We start from the raw sequence: 14,744 nt of genomic DNA, 5'->3' as shown, positions 1-14,744 counted from the left end.
CCTCAGACACTTAATAATTATCTAGCTGTGTGGCCTTGGGCAAGCTAGCCTTGCAAAAACATAAAAAAAAAGAATGAAGGACAAACATCAATATCCCTTCCTAGTTCTATCCTTTTTTATTTCTGTTAATTCTGTGCACCTGAATCCTCTCACTTCACCAAACCTTATTCTCTTTGGTCCCCTTGCCTTTCTTTCTTCCTAGATGGAATTTTTTCCATCTGAGAGAACTAAGCCAACCATGCAGAGGCAAGAGTCTTATATGACCTTAGAGGAACAGTAAAAAAAAAAGATGAAAATCCTTCAAGGCAACTATTTCTTGCAGACACAAAATACTGGATGGTGGTTCTCTACTAACTCTTGCATCCTCCATCCCAGAATCCCATATGCTTCTGTTTTTAAGGGAAGAAAAGGTGGGATAAGAAGCTTTAGTCTCTGTTTCCACATACTTCATTCACTGTTCTGTATCTATCTATTAGACCTATATTTTTTAGTTCTAAGAAAATATTGTAATTGTTTGGTGATATGAAAACAGAAGAAAAAGAAGCGGGGATGAGGGTGCTACAATAATAGCAACAACAACAATGATGATATACCTTGGCTGAATTAATATTTGCAAAGAACTTTCACATTGTTTTCTTATCTGACCCAGAAAACATATTTCATTCTGTCTCACTTCCTCCTCAATAAAATGGGGATAATTATTTCTATCCATGCATCCATTCATCTATCTATCTATCTATCTATCTATCTATCTATCTATCTATCTATCATCTATTCATCATCTATTTCTATCTAGATAGAAATAATTATCCCTATTTTCCAGATGAGGTGGTTGAGAGAAGATAAAAGGCACCATACAAACACACACATAAATATAATTTGCCAAAAATTGCTTAGAAATGAATATGAATAGAGATGGAGGAAGACTGGTCTTTGGATATAGTATTTGGCACATTGAAAAATATTCTATGGACAACTAGGTGGTACAGTGCTGGACCTCAGGAAGACTTCTCTTCATGAATTCTAATCTGGTCTCAGATTTGATTTACTAGCCATGTGACCCTGGGCAAATCACTTAACTCTGTTGCAGTCCTTGATCTGTTAAAAATGAACTGGAGAAGGGAAGTCAAACCACTTCAGTATTTATAAAACATTGTGTAGATTTATATGTTACACTCTTGCAAACTTTGAAGCTAGAATCTTCTTTAAGAGCATAAGATTTTTCTGGATGTGGAATATTTATGTCCCTTTTCCCCCCCTCAATAGCCTCTACCTTAAGATTATTCATTCTGCTACATTTAACCTATTTCTTTCTTCATTTTTGATCCCTTCATCTCAAGAGAGGAAAGAGTAGAGTGAGAAATAGGGAAATGCCCTACCTTCTCCCCAGTTACCCTCCACTTCTACTAATATTATAGTTACTCTGTGGAAGTATGGGTTGGGGAGGGTGATGAAACTATGAGCCAAGGTAAAGTTTAGATATTATTTCAACTTCTAGTTTCCAAATCAAAATTGAGATTTTACTGAACTTGAAACCATTTCTATCTTCAGTCTTAATGCCTGAGGCAGATAAAGAAATGAGCTGAAGCAAATAAGTATGACTTTCCATACCCAGAGACAACATATCCTTTTTTTCTGGGAAGATGCTTGGGTTAGAAACTAGTAGAAAGTCAGGAACACACCTTTTTGGGAAACCATTGACCTAAGGGGTAACATAGATGATTCACATTTGGAAAAGAGACTTGCATTTGTAAAAGAAGTTTTTGTATTTTTCATTGATTTCTCAATGGATAAGTGGGATTAAGTAAAATGAGAATTCAAAACTGAAAATTAGTAAAATTGAATAAAATAAATAAAAAAAGAAAGACATGACTGGTAATTTAATGTAGACATCCACAAGTAGTATAAGTCACAGTTTGCAGGTAAATGCTGTGAGACTATAGGATAATTGAGTATGGGCGATATTAATCAGAGAAGGCTTCTTTGAGTATTTTAACTGTGCTTTAGTTTTTATTTCTTGTTATTGTTTTCTAAGGAGAAACAGGATTGATGGAGAAGATGGAAGAGATTAGCGTAGGTGATGCACAAAGTAGGAAACCAGAAATAAGACCAGAGAATTTATAGTATAACCGCAATGAGTGTTTCATTGTTGTTTTTAAATGGTGCATGCTGACTCTAAGTAAAGAATACTGGCAAGTATCTCAAATTTTTTTTTTTTAAATGTTGAGGGAAGAAAAATACAATGTAAAAGAAGCAGTATGGGACTATACTGATGAAAGATTTTTTTATATCTTTTTTTTTAAGGTTTTTGCAGGGCAATGGGGTTAAGTGGCTTGCCCAAGGCCGAACAGCTAGGTACTTGTTAAGTGTCTGAGGCCAGATTTGAACTCAGGTACTTGTGACTCCAGGGCTGGAGCTCTATAGACTGAGCCACCTAGCCGCCCCCTATATCTTGTTATAAAAAGTTTGCTATCATACTGGTAGTATATGGACAAACAGTAATGGTCCATTATGGAAATAGAGAGGAAAATATGGATGAAGAAACACTGACAGGTATATAACGCTCTATATTTCAATTATTTCATTGTTTTATATATCCACTTTCAAGAAAATAAGAGTAGTAAATGGAAAGAAGAAAGGGGAAGAGGAAAAATAAAAGTTAATTCCTTTTAATTTATTAATTGCCGACTTCTTGGAGGCACTCTGCTATATGGATACTGTTTGGTCTATCAAAATTCAAATGGTTCTTGCCAAGACTCTCTATACATCCAAATAAAGTTTAAAACTGAGTATTATTTGCTCAGATTAAAATCTCTATTGTCTAGACTAAAACCATACAATAGAGAATTTCAGAAGTCCTTTCTCAGTAAAATACAAACCAGGAGTGGAATACTGTCAGAAGCCCATTGCCTGGTCCTAGGCTTATTCTTTTATTGTTGTTGTTTTAGGTTTTTTCCCAAGGCAGTGGGGTTAAGTGACTTGCCCAAGGTCACACAGCTAGGTAATTAGTAAGTGTCTGAGGCCACATTTGAACTCAGGACCTCCTGACTCCAGGGCCAGTGCTCTTTTCACTGTACCACCTAGCTATCCCCCAGGCTCATTCTTACAACCCCAAGTTCTGGCAAAGATTCTGCTTCTGATAATGATTCTGAACTCCCCTGGGGTAATGTACTTTTATCTTTCCAGATACAAATCTTCACAGTCCAGAAATGTAACTCATCGCTTCCCAGATTTCCTTGGTATCTGGTCACATATCTTTTACTTTAGAACAGTTTCTGAACTTAGGATCTATAGGTTCCTGAAAGGAACTTATTAATAGATTTCAGGGGGTCTTATCACTTGGAAAGGAAAAAATGGATTATAATTTTCATTAACCTCTTACTGAAATTTAATACTTTCTTCAATTAAAGTCATTAATCTGAAAAGAATATCCAACAGCAAAAAAAAATCTTAAGAATAACTTACCTCAAATTTATTCAAATTAATTTTGGAAATTTTTTAACAATTTATATTCTAGGAAATCTGTCAAGGAAAAAAATTCTACATAACAGCTTTAGACAATATGACACAGGATGGCTACTAATGGATCTTAGACCACTTCCTTCTAACTCGATGGGAAACGAAGGTTTATTATCTGAGATCTGAGAAAAATGTCTATGGTTTTTTCTGAAATCTTGATGAAGAAATCTGTAGATATCGATCCTGTCTTCTGTCTGAATCTATTTCCAAAGTTTAAAGTGGTATCATATTTTGAGAAACACTTCCTGCCTGAGAGACCCTTTCTTTCAATAATGTCCCTTCCTCAGTCAAAAGACAATAGATCTTTCTTCCAACCATCTGCTTTCCTCCTGATTGGCATTCCAGGTCTGGAAGCTGTGCATGGATGGCTCTCCATCCCCTTCTGCTCCATGTATACTCTGGCTCTCACAGGCAATTTCCTAATCCTGCTGGCTGTGAGGAGGACTCCCAGTCTGCACCAGCCCATGTATTACTTCCTTTCCATGTTGGCTCTCACTGACCTGGGACTGACTTTGTGCACACTTCCCACCACCCTGGCTGTGCTCTGGTTTGACTATCGCCACATAGCCTTTGATGCCTGCCTGGTCCAGATGTTTTTCCTCCATTCCTTCTCTGTTGTGGAGTCATCGGTACTGCTGGCCATGTCCTTTGACCGCTTTGTGGCCATCTCTAATCCCTTGCGCTATGCATCTGTCCTCACCAACAGTGTCATTGGCAGGATTGGCCTGGCCATTGTGACCCGTGCCACTGTTTCTCTCTTCCCTGTGCCTTTCCTGTTGAAGCGGCTGAACTTTTGCCCTGAGAAAATCCAACTTTCCCACTCATTCTGTTTCCATGCTGACATGATGAAGAGGGCTTGTGCTGACATCACTGTCAATGTTTTATATGGACTCTATGTAGTGCTGTCCACAGGATTTGTGGATTCCTTGCTAATTGTCCTCTCCTATGGACTCATATTACACACTGTGATTGGGTTGGCTTCTCCTAGAGAACGGACCCGGGCTCTCAACACTTGTGTCTCCCATATTCTAGCTGTTTTGGTCTTCTATATCCCTGTCATTGGAGTTTCCATTATCCATCGCTTTGGTAGGCATGCACCTCCAATTGTGCATTCCCTTGTTGCCTACATCTACCTGATTGTGCCCCCTGTGCTTAACCCTATCATCTACAGTGTCAAATCCAAGCACATTAGGGAAGCAATGTTTAAATTGCTCAGGAGAAAGGGTCAAAGTTGATTTGTCTAGGGAATAGTCCTAGGATCCTAGAAAACTAGTCATGGTTGCGATAGGGTGGAAACTGAACACGGCCAGAACTATGATTAACTTTTATTCTGAGGGAAGAGGTAGAGCCTTTAGTTCATAGAAATTGTAGGAAAGGAATATCAAATTTGAAAGGTGACATAATGTCAATTTTCATAAAAATCCATTAGTTTGAAGTAGAGTAATTTTGAAGTTCCTTCTAAATGTGAATAAAATGCCAGATTTGGAGTCAGGAAGATCTGGCTAAGTCTTTTGAGCTCTTCCAGCCTCAGTTCCTCAGTGAATGAAGTAAATAATAAAACAGGATCAAATAACAAAATATATGGAGAATATATTGTAAATCTTAAAACACTATATAGAAGACTGCTAACTAGTTATTATTCTATTATACTAATCTGGTATGACAACAATCTCCCAATAAATATCTCAACTAGGGAATACTGATTTTAGTATGGAATTATATGTTACTGTTGGCAAGAAGAAGAAAGATAGCACAATATTGTGGGAATAAAATTAGACTTGAAGGCAGATTCTGAAAAAAGACTCAAGAAACTCCATAAATTCAAGTTTCTATTTGCCACTTCCTAAGTGTGTGCCTTAGGTAGGATCCTAAACTTTCCTTGGTCTCAGTTTCTTCATCTAAAAAGTAGTGTTATTAGCATACACACATAGACATACACATTCATACTACATTCACAAGATTTTTCAGTTTTTTCCTACTATCTACTTTTTTGGAGACTATTGTTAGATTCAAATGAGATGTATGTAGGTATGTGATGGGGTTTTGTAATCATATGGAGTTTATAAGTATTAGTTTTCATTCTTGTTCTGAGGAATTAAGTGACCAAAATGACTAACTCCTGAAACTTTTTGAGGAATGTCAACTAGATTCATGTCATTGTTCTGTTGATACACCACTATATGAGTTCAGGGATCTAACCAGTCTTTGCTCCTAAGTCAAACAAAATAATAGTATCTTTCTCTGTACTCCCCATACCCCAAATCTGTGTCCAGTGGATAGCTGTTCTTCCACTATATACTCCCTTTACAAGGATCTCCTTTCTCACACCTCAGCTGTACTGAGGTAAGGCTCTGAGCTCTATGAATGAAGCAGAATTGCAGTAGCTCAAAAGACAAATCTACTCCAAATGTTCATATAGACTATTTGTGTCCAATCTGATCAGCCACAGTCAGACACGTACTTTTTTTTTAGGTTTTTTGCAAGGCAAATGGGGTTAAGTGGCTTGCCCAAGGCCACACAGCTAGGTAATTATTAAGTGTCTGAGACCGGATTTGAACCCAGGTACTCCTGACTCCAAGGCCAGTGCTTTATCCACTACACCATCTAGCCACCCCAGACACATTGTACTTTGACTCCAACATAGTGATGACATTTTAGTCCTCTTCAAGAATGAAGGACAATAACCATATTTATAAGAAGAAAGTAATTTCATAATATATTTGTAAATTCCAAGAAATCATAGTACTAACATTTACTTGGCCAGTGGAACCACTATCTGGTATTAAAATATTATTTCTAAGAAATCATAAGGAATTCTATTGTGTGGATGGGAGAACATTGAACTTTGAGCCATAGTTCTGGGGTTCAAGTCACAATTCTCTTATCCACTTCTTTGTTACATTGGAAAAGTCATTTAATTTTTCTAATGCTCAGCTTCCTCATCAATAAATGAAAAGATTGAGGCAGATTGCCCCTATAGTATCTTCTACTTCATGGTAGAGATTCTCATTTGTTTCTTTATAAACCCAAGTGTCTATCATTATGCTTTTCACATAATTTAATTCATATAATTTACATATTATATAAATTCACATAATTTAATAAATACTTGATGAATTGAATTGGATTGGATATTAATATATTCCAGTCTTGATATCTTTAAGGCATCTGTCAAGTTTCACTTAAGAATTAGAAATATCTTACACATTTTCAACAGCCAAGATTGGCATACTATTCTCAATATTCTTTCCAAAAGTCTTTCCTAGTTCTCTCCTCTTTTTTCTAGAACTTTTGGTAGCTTTAAAATTAGACCACTCCATTACCACCCCATCAATAAGACACTTTAATACAGGTCTGAACCAGGAAATAGGATTACCCCAACCTTGTGATCTTTACTCTATGAAAATTTTTCCTTTCTTAAGAAAGATCTATTAGATGTCAGACCTCGGAGTTAGGAAGACCTGAATGCAAATCCAATCTGACACTTGAAACTTACTAGCTATGTGACCTTGGGCAAGTCACTTAGCCCCATTGCCCCACCAAAATAAAAGAAAGTTTATTAGACCACAAGGTACATATTAATACCAAGAATATCTCTGACCCAAATTCTCTAAAAGAAACCCTACTTGATAAAAAGTGTCTATCAAGGTAGGGACACTGAAAGTAATGTCTTTGTAACTATGAAAGACTATAAGTCCTGAAAACCAATTTCATATTGCCCTCTATATTACCTCTCCTCCCAGCACGTGACAAAAAACAAAGATCAGTCTCCCAGGAGGTTTAGAAAAGACTGATCCTTTGGTTGGCACATAGAGCTATCTCTCAAAAATTCATATTTCCTTCCCCCCACCTTGGAATTCACAGAACTGCTACTTGGTGACCAAATAAGTGGTAAGATGAATGAATAAATGAAAAAAATCTTGTTAAGTGTTTATAATGTGCAAAGTACTGTACTGAGTCCTAGAAATAGAAATGGAATCATTGTTTAATACTCTTCCCACTTCAGAGCCCTCCTCAATCCCCTTCCCACCTGAATTCACCTGATAAATCTCCTATAAATGGCTGCATTAAGCAGACAATACATCCTCTGAGACCTTGCCACACTCAGAGACTCCCATCCCAGAACCTTGCAATTTTCAGGGACCTGAAAAGCTCCATCCAGGCTTTTCCATGTAGAAGTATAAGAGCAGAATAGAACGATTAACTGAACACATGGTTGGAAGAGAATGAACAACACTATGTAAAAACTGAGGTCAGTGATATACTGCACAGATATTACTAGCAATGTCTTCATTTTTCTAGAATGGTAAGGTAAGATAATTAAAATCTATAGAAAGTACCCTAACTTCACCAGATCTGCCTAGTGCTTCCCTCTTCAGACTTTGTTTAGTATTTTCTACAAGAACTGCTCATAAACAATGAATCTGCATCAGAAATTTTCCTCATTCCCTTGACCCTGTACTTGATGAAGGCATTTGTGAGAAAAAGAATGGGTAGAAAATAACTAGCTAAATAATAAGGTATTTGTCATATTAATTTTTTTAATCTTGTGGATTTCTATAGTGGTTTATTGAAACCTGTGTTTTTATTGTTTTTAAAGATATAAAAATTACATATAATTCCAAAGAAAATTAATTAAACTGAAATGAAAAGGTATTTTTTCCTGTCTAAGTGAATAGATCTCCTGATATCTATACCCAGAATTCTAGGAGGTCAGTATCTTTGTCTAGCTAATACAGTTTAGTATAATCAGAAGTGGGCTATAATTAACAGTCTTTATAATTGACAGACTGCTTTTACCAGAAACATGTTCTTATATTCTGGGACAGCTAATCTGATGGTCAGTCTGTGGGTCTCATGAAGGCAGTCAACTGAGATTTTAGATAGTGAGAAGGTGGTTTAGGTAACTTGAGGTAGGAGTGAAAGGGGAAAGAATAAGTGTTCTTCACAGTTTTTCCCTTCTTCAAGCCAATCAAACAATTTGGAATTGGATAAAATCTATATGAGTCATCTCAATCTTCTTGGTCCTTATCTTAGAATCATAGATCATTAGAGTTCAACAAGGGTGTAGTGATCATTTTGTTCTCATTTCACAGAAGGGAAACCCAGGATCAGAGAGAATTGTTTTCTCAAACTTATAAAATCCATAAATATTTGAGTCAGAAGGATTTTCTGATTGGAAGACCAGGGCACTTTCCACAGCACCTCACTATTTCATGAATACCCAAATCATTACTTTGAACATTTGTGAATTATAACTAGAGCTTCCATATCACTAATTCTTCAAGAAAAAGGCAGTATCCGATAGGAATCGATGTATATAAATTTGTTTTGTTGGAAGAGATTATAATCAACCTCTATCTCATCCCTATATTGTAATCATTTATCAAATCTATTCAACCTCCTCAACATCTGCCTCAATATTTGTCATCTCTTCTCCACTCATACCAAAACTACACCAATTCAGACCTTTATTATTCTTTCAATTGGGTTAACCTCCTATCTTCTCTTTTTGCATTTAGTCTCTCTTGTATCTAATCAGTTTTTGAAATATGTCAAATTGATCCTCTTCATGAAGAGGTCAACTATGCTACTCCTATGAAAGTTTCAATGGCTCATTTTTTCATTCAAGGCAAAATACAAAACTGATATTTAAAGTCTTTTAAATTTCTATTCCTGGCTATAATCTTTTCAGAATTATTATAATTTACTTCCCACAACTCACAATTTTGATCATTTTCTCTGGCTGTCTGTTAGGTCTGGATTGCTTTCCCTCTTCATCTCCATTATTTGACTTACCTGACTTCCTTTTTTCTTTTTAGTTTTTTGTCATTCAAGAAAGATTTTATTTATTTTGAGTTTTACAATTTTTTCCCCTAAGCTTGCTTCCCTCCCCCCACCCCCACAGAAGGTAATCTGTTAGTCTTTACATTGTTTCCATGGTATACATTGATCTAAGTTGAATGTGATAAAAGAGAAATCATTTCCTTAAGGAAGAAAAATAAAGTATAAGAGATTACAAAATTACATAAAAAGATAAGTCATTTTCCCCTAAGTTAAAGGTAATATTTTCTTTGGTCTTTGGTCTTTGTTTATTGTCTTTGGTCTTTGTTTAAACTCCACAATTCTGGGGGCAGTTAGGTGGCACAGCACTGGCCCTGGAGTCAGGAGGACCTGAGTTCAAATGTGACCTGAGACACTTAATAATTACCTAGCTTTGGGACCTTGAGCAAGCCACTTAACCCCATTGCCTTGCAAAAACAAAAAACAAAAAACAAAAAACAAACTAAAAAATTGCCTTCCCTGATTTTACAAGTTATTAATTTCTTCTTCCTCTTTACCTATTTGCATTTATTTTGCATATTCTGTATTTATCAGTGAATGTACTTTATTGTCCCAGTGGAAAATAAATCTAAGGGTTAGAACTAGATCTCACTTTTTCGTTTATATCTATAACATGTAGTGCAGCTTCTAGCTCATTGTACATACTTACTAAAGTAAGATTAGCAAAAGTCAAAATTTATTTCACTTCTGACTTCATCGTTTCCGATTTCCTGAAACTCTTGACACTTGATAGTTTCTTCAGTCTTCTTCCCCTTTGTTTTCCTTCTATTCCTTACCTTCTAGATGGCTGTTTCTCTATCCTCTAAGCCTGTGGAATTTGGGGGGAGAACCATGAGGGAAGGAGGCTCTTGTTGCACCCAAGGAGAAAGAATAAAGAACATATTTGTGTGTGTATGTGTACATATATATGGCATGATGTCCATATATTTGTATGTATGTATGTGTGTATGATGCGTACATGCATGTATGCAGATAGGTGGATAGAAAGATAGACAGTCTTTAAAATCAGCTACTTCTTGAAGATCTGACACCTAGTGAAAGGCAGCTTCCCCAGACAACTGAAACCTTTTCCTTTCTACCTTTGAAGAAATGTGAGGTATAAGAGTGGGAATTGCAGGCTTCATTCCCATTCTCCTCTGCTTCTCTTTTTTGGTTTTTCTGGGACTAAAGAGGTAGAATATGTTGAATCCAACTAGGATTATATAAACAGCAAAGAGGGTAGATGGGTAAGAAGTTGTGAATGCCAAAAATAATGGATAAGACCTCAGTTAGAAAATGAACAAATTTAGCAAGTTTCGTGACTAATTTTTCCTTATATTCTAAAAATAATCTAGGTAGGACAGTCATTATTATGATACCTATTGTACAGATAGGGCAGCTGGATGGCACAGTGGATAGAGCACTGGCCTTGAGGTCAGAAGGACCTGAATTCGACACCTGACACTTGCTAACTGTGTGATTTGGTTGGGTAAATCACTTAACCCTGATTGCCTCACACCTAATCATCCTGATTCATATCTGACCACTGGAGCCAGATGACTCTGGAGAAAGTGAGACAGGTGACTTAGTACAGCACCCCCAACTTAAATCCAACTCATGTTCTTGTCGTAGCATCTCTGATATATCATGGTCTTTTTCGATGAGGAAGAACAAACATCACGTATTGTTCAGATGAGAAAAATACAGACCAAAAGGGTTATATGAAAGTAGCTATATGAAACAGCTAGATGGCATGGTGTAAAGAGTTTGAATTCAGTCTCAGACATTCCCTGTGTGACTCTGAAGATAATGATAGTACCATTATCAGAGTTGTGATGAAGATCACAGCAAATGAGTTGATAAAAATGTACATGTAAAACATTTTTGCAAACCTTAAAATGTTTTATACATGATAACTTTTTACTACTACTATACTCCTCCTCCTCCTCCTCCTCCTCCTACTACTACTACTACTATTACTATTACTATTACTATTACTATTACTATTATTATTACTATTTTTCATGCAGAAATAGGAAGGGGGAACATTAATGTATTTGGCACATGCTATAGCATTCACTATAACTTTTCAATCCTGGGCATTGAAATCTCCCTGAAAAGGTTAATTTTCTGAATATAACTTATCATATTTATCTCTCCTCATTCTCACATCTCCCTGCATATGATTTGTATCTATATTAATGGTTCTCTCTTTGAGAAAGAGGGAGAATAAAAATGGGAGGAACTGGACAAACACTCCATCTACTTCTCCACTAATCACTAATATCAACTCCCATCTATATCACCTACCAGTTATGACCATTCTAGGAAAGTTTAGATTGGAGAAATGTTTGAAATTGTGGGACTAATACCTAGCTGTGCAGCCTTGGGCAAGCCACTTAACCCCATTTGCCTTGCAAAAACCTAAAAAAAATTGTGGAACTAAGAAAACATTTGAATTATGCAAAAATGTGGATTTCAATATTAAATCTGAATCAGAATTAAGACTTGTATGGATTTGAAGTCATTTCTAAATTCAGACTTGATGAATGGGATAGAGAGAGGAGAAAAATCACATAAAACCTTCCCCTTCTGGGGGATTGAATTTCTTTTTCTATGGAAAGTGCCTTGACTTAACTTTTACAGCCCTTAAGGCAAGCCATAACAGCATATTTAAAGAGCCATTGGTCAAAAGGAAGGGAGGAGTAACATGAATTGATGGAGAGGAAGGCACATGAAAAGAATTGCCTAGCCAAAGGTGCAGTGGTTGGAACCAAAGTATATGGAGTTGAGGGTCCAGAAAAGTTCTGGGTGAAGTCCTTATCAACAGGACTATATCATTTTAACTATATCTCTAATAACTGCACAGAGCTTTGCCCACAAGAGGTGTATAAGGCATGCCTTTTAAATGTAAAAGAGGCAAAAGAAAAGATTGGAAAAGCAGAATAAGATCCAAATGTGAAGATATTTAAATACTATTGAGGGTCATGGAAGGTTTCTGAGAATGAGGGGTGAAGTACTCAAAGGAGTAGTCTGTAAAATCATTCTGGGAGCATTAGTAGGATGCACGACATAAAGAGTTCTGGAAATTTTTTGTATCATGAGCAAGTTTAGGTCATTGGCAGTGCAATGAAGTCTGTAGACCCTTTTCAGAAAAAAGTTTATTTTTAAAGAATTGAAGGAAATTCAAATTTCAGTGAGTTATTGATGAAAATAAATATGCATTTTTTTCTCATTCAAATTTGTCGACACCCTTAAAATCTATCCATGAACCTATTGGAATCCCATTTCCTGGTTTAGAGGTCTGACAGTAGAGGGGGTCTATTTATTCATCCAGGAAAGAGGGCATGAAAACCTCAATTAGAGTGATGGTCATAGAAAAAGATATGAATAATATTGTAGAGCTGGAGTTGACAGATGGGTAAAGTCATATATTTCAGTTACTCCATCAGTCTCTGTTCTCTGGTATACCACTGTCAGGAAAGTTAGATGGGATGAGGGCAGAAGACTTCATTCAAAATGTCATCTTCTGCAGGTCTTTTCATCCCTGAGCTATTGGAGTCTTTCTCTCTAAAGTTACCTTCCATCAATACTGAATATGTCTTATATGAACATACTGATTTTGAAGTTGTCTTCCCCTTTAGAGTGTATTCTTCTTGTAGGTAGAGGCTATTTTTGCTTTTGCATTACCATGCATTGGTAGACCCATTTTTGTATGCCCACTGATTATCAAGATATGTAGTTCATAGTAAGTATTTATCATTGTGTTAACTGACTATTTGACATTCATTACTTCACAGGATTGAGATGAGATGCAAGCCCTTAAACTTCCCTTGAAGATAAGCCAGACATCTCTCATTCTTCAATTTTTTTGAAATCTAGTTTGGAACTTTTAAAAAATTTCTATCCTTGGACAACTGGCAAGAAAAATGAGTTCCACATGATAACTCCAATAATATAATATAGGATGGCTCTTCACCAGAATGGTTATTTCACTTCCTAAAATCTAAGGTTTAGCATCTTGGAAAATGTCTACAATTCTTTCTAAATTTCTGATTAAAAATTATAGACATTGATCCTGTCTTCTGTATGAATCGAAATGTAAAGTGTGAGGGTGGTGTCATATTTTGAGAGGCACATTCTGTCTTTCAATGATGTCACTTCTCCAATCTCATTACAATGGATCTTTCTTCCAACCATCTGCTTTCCTCCTGATTGGCATTCCAGGTCTGGAAGCTATGCATGGATGGCTCTCCATCCCCTTCTGCTCCATGTATACTCTGGCTCTCACAGGCAATTTCCTAATCCTGCTGGCTGTGAGGAGGACTCCCAGTCTGCACCAGCCCATGTATTACTTCCTTTCCATGTTGTCTCTCACTGACCTGGGACTGACTTTGTGCACACTTCCCACCACCCTGGCTGTGCTCTGGTTTGACTATCGCCGCATAGCCTTTGATGCCTGCCTGGTCCAGATGTTTTTCCTCCATTCCTTCTCTGTTGTGGAGTCATCGGTGCTGCTGGCCATGTCTTTTGACCGCTTTGTGGCCATCTCTAATCCCTTGCGCTATGCATCTGTCCTCACCAACAGTGTCATTGGCAGGATTGGCCTGGCCATTGTGACCCGTGCCACTGTTTCTCTTTTCCCTGTGCCTTTCCTGCTGAAGCGACTGAACTTTTGCCCTGAGAAAATCCAACTTTCCCATTCATTCTGTTTCCATGCTGACATAATGAAGAGGGCTTGTGCTGACATTACTGTCAACATCCTATATGGACTCTATGTAGTACTGTCTACAGGATTTGTGGATTCCTTGCTAATTGCCCTCTCCTATGGTCTTATCTTGTACACAGTGATGGGGTTAGCATCTCCTCAAGAACGAATTCGGGCTCTCAACACCTGTGTCTCCCATATTCTAGCTGTTTTGGTCTTCTATATCCCTGGTGTTGGAGTTTCCATTATTCATCGTTTTGGTAGGCATGCACCTCCAATTGTACATGTTCTTGTTGCCTATGTCTATTTGATTGTGCCTCCTGTGCTTAATCCTATCATCTACAGTGTCAAATCCAAGCACATTAGGGAGGCATTGATCAGAATATTAAAGAAAGATCAGGGTTGATTTATCCTGAGAATAGTCCCATTATTCCAGGAAGCTACTGGGGAGAGGGGGATATAAACCATCAGCACCATAGACAGAGTAACACCTTTGTTAAGTTTTTAAAAGCCTTGCATAGAGGACAAGGGAAGGAAGATGGAAAGAAGGGGGTCACAAATTTGAGAGGTGAGTCAAAAATCTATCCTCAAGGAGATCCAGTTGGTTGGACTAGATGATCTTTCAATTTCTTCTAACTTTACATTTATAAGTCTCACACTATACAGTGAGGAGTCATAAAAACAATTCACATGG

The 14,744-nt window shown here is 36.9% G+C and overlaps 2 protein-coding genes across 3 annotated transcripts; both read left to right on the top strand.

Moving 5' to 3' along the window:
* The first annotated feature begins 3,626 nt into the window (after positions 1 to 3,626).
* On the top strand, positions 3,627 to 8,566 carry LOC141489073 (olfactory receptor 51I2-like). Of its 2 annotated transcripts, XM_074189713.1 has the most exons (2): positions 3,627 to 4,720; positions 8,453 to 8,566. In XM_074189713.1, exons 1-2 carry the CDS (start codon positions 3,651 to 3,653, stop codon positions 8,523 to 8,525), a joined length of 1,143 nt encoding a protein of 380 aa, XP_074045814.1. In that variant the 5' UTR covers positions 3,627 to 3,650; the 3' UTR covers positions 8,526 to 8,566. The 2 variants fall into 2 exon arrangements, with proteins under 2 accessions (XP_074045814.1, XP_074045823.1); XM_074189722.1 differs by lacking the exon at positions 8,453 to 8,566 and having other exon boundaries at positions 3,627 to 4,820.
* A 4,930-nt stretch (positions 8,567 to 13,496) lies between these two features.
* On the top strand, positions 13,497 to 14,456 carry LOC141489068 (olfactory receptor 51I2-like). Its single transcript, XM_074189701.1, has one exon. It carries the CDS (start codon positions 13,497 to 13,499, stop codon positions 14,454 to 14,456), a length of 960 nt encoding a protein of 319 aa, XP_074045802.1.
* Positions 14,457 to 14,744: the final 288 nt, after the last annotated feature.

This window comes from Macrotis lagotis, chromosome 1, assembly GCF_037893015.1.
Source record: "Macrotis lagotis isolate mMagLag1 chromosome 1, bilby.v1.9.chrom.fasta, whole genome shotgun sequence".
NCBI classification, from domain to species: Eukaryota; Metazoa; Chordata; class Mammalia; order Peramelemorphia; family Peramelidae; genus Macrotis; species Macrotis lagotis.
This window is presented reverse-complemented; position numbering and strand designations above follow the sequence as displayed.